The 2,403-nt window shown below is 33.6% G+C and overlaps 1 protein-coding gene across 1 annotated transcript in view; it reads right to left on the bottom strand.

Moving 5' to 3' along the window:
* Window positions 1–81: 81 nt before the first annotated feature.
* Window positions 82–2,403, bottom strand: part of LOC106468446 — a 33,075-nt gene continuing 30,753 nt past the window's right edge. Inside the window, exons 12-13 of the mRNA XM_022396781.1 lie at window positions 1,822–1,989; window positions 82–974 (exon numbers count right to left, since the gene is read on the bottom strand). Of these exons, the coding sequence (XP_022252489.1) occupies window positions 670–974; window positions 1,822–1,989 (473 nt within the window). The 3' untranslated portion in view covers window positions 82–669. The remainder of the gene's footprint in view (window positions 975–1,821; window positions 1,990–2,403) is intronic.

Below are 2,403 nucleotides of genomic sequence, written 5' to 3'. Positions count from 1 at the left end.
GGGGGGGGGGGGGGGGGGGGGGGGGGGGGGGGGTACGATAATTCTTTATTTATCTATTCTGCATATGTATATGATTTTCTTTTATTATTCAATTTACATTTTCACACTATTTTGCACCTCTCTGGAAAAATGTCTGCCCGTGTGTATGACCCATCACCATCTATTGTAATTTTATTTTACAAAATGTATCTTTCCAGTAAAAAATAATCCAAGTTAAAGATAAAATACGTTATGCTCTGACTATCTCACTAACTATCTGACTAACTCACTATCTACATCTCATAGACTAAAAACATTCTGTGATATAGCAGATATTAGGAAGGCTAAATAAAAAGCTTGTGTTTTCCATAATGTGCTTAACAAGAAAAAGTGACCATTTTTTAATAAACCAGACAGTACTTCAAAAGATGGCAGTATTGTGAAAAGGAAAAAAAAAAAAGAACAAGGAACCTTTAGATTTTGACATTCAAATGATTAGACACATTCTGAACATCTATTGTAGGTCACTCTCAATAGAACTGTACTGTAGTGTTGTATCATTACATAAAGAGTACAATAAAGTTATGATTAGGGCTAGCTGCACAAGTTTCCATTCTTGTTCATAGTCCTGAGCCAACCTGGTGAACATCTACTTACCCATTAACTCACAATACACCACACGGCAGTTAATCATGAAGAAGGGCGTGGGATGAAAACACTGTCGCCCTTTGGCCCCATGTAACCTGACCAACCTTGCTGGTGAAATGGAAGAATGTTTGTGCATTCTTGCCCATCAGGCAAGTCTACTGCATCACAGTGGCATGATATCTTCAACCGATACACAGTCATTTGACCCATTGGACGATTGAATGGATTGTATTCACCAACATTCACATAAGTTCCCTTTTCATCTCTTGCATCATGTCCACTCTTTTTTAAGCATTCTGATGTCACAGCTTCTTCATATGCATCATGGTCCAATCCATAATACTTACCTGTAAAAACAGGAAATAGAAAAAGGCACAAGATACTTTTACGTTTCTACGGTGTTTACATATTTTCATTAAATTTTGATCTTTCAAATGAGTGGTCAACAAAAAAAGTTGATAGAATATTGTAATTGAAATTAAATAACTGAAAAACTAGTATTTTTCAAGATTCAATAATAGAATCTTTTATTTCTTATGGCTTTGACTGAAGATTTTGTGATGGCCTCGAAATAAAATTAGAAGAAATTTTCAGTTGTATATTTTTAAAAGAATGTTTGTTATACTGAATAAAAAATATGCATTAATTATTTTCAGAACAGTATCTGTAATGAAATATAATAACCATAATTTAAGTTACATTTTGCACATCATATTAAGTGAAGTAAGATCAACACATAAATCTTACTAAACTAACATGTGTAGTTGGAGGGACATAAACATATTCTCTTACTAAAAATATCTACATATTTGGAGGTGCAGACACACAGTCTTCTTACTAAAAATATCTATATATTTGGAGGGGCATAAACACACACACTTCTTATTACAAAGATGTGTACAATTGAAGAGATAGTGATATATATATTTTTCTTGTTAGTATACCACATGGAGTAACACAAGCAATATTAGTACACTTTTTATATTAAATAAAAGTATGGCCATGCATTTAGTCTGGTTATCTCGTAAATATATACTATATATTTCCATGCCTCACACCAACTATACTGTAAAGTTGTTAATATAGACAAGGGAAAATCATCACTTTTTAAAAGTAAACGTCAATCCTTATAATATAATTTCATAAAATACCGATTCCTAAGACCCGTCAATTTTAATTTTATCTTCAACTTACTTTCTGGCTGAAATCGTTCAGCCTCTCCAGATAATCTCTCTTGGATACACTTCCGATCCTCTGGTACCAGAGCTTGTGTCTTAGCTGGATAGAACCAAAATGTAGCAAAAACAATGTCCATGCTGTGACTTTCTTTTCCATCTTCTGATAGTGGCTTAACTAAAGTACCTAAACAAACAGAGTACACTGTTTAGCAGCATTGTTATAGTATCCATAAAATAAAATAATATTAATAATACCACCTGGCGTAGACAGGCATTGTCCTGTTTCAGGATATATGTAACATTTCCTTTCTATAAGGTTTCATTCAAATGATAAGTAACCATACTCTTTAGACATGAAATTTGTAGGGATATTTTTCAACCAATCAACTATGGCATTAATCACATTTAAGACAAAGTAAACCTAACAGTAATCCAAGAGGAACAATTAAAGAAGCTCCCTCTTTACTAAAACAAGTGATTTATGTTAGAGAGTTGAAGCATATCACATTGTAGGACTTATACCACCACATGCTGAGGGCTCGTCAGTGCCATTTGGATTTGTGCTGACTGGCAGTGTCGACGGTTAGTAGTTACTTCT

The sequence above is a fragment of the Limulus polyphemus genome, unplaced genomic scaffold, assembly GCF_000517525.1.
Source record: "Limulus polyphemus unplaced genomic scaffold, Limulus_polyphemus-2.1.2 Scaffold3010, whole genome shotgun sequence".
In the NCBI taxonomy this organism is placed as follows: Eukaryota; Metazoa; Arthropoda; class Merostomata; order Xiphosura; family Limulidae; genus Limulus; species Limulus polyphemus.
Note: the sequence above shows the minus strand (reverse complement) of the source record. Positions and strands in the feature narration are given on the sequence as shown.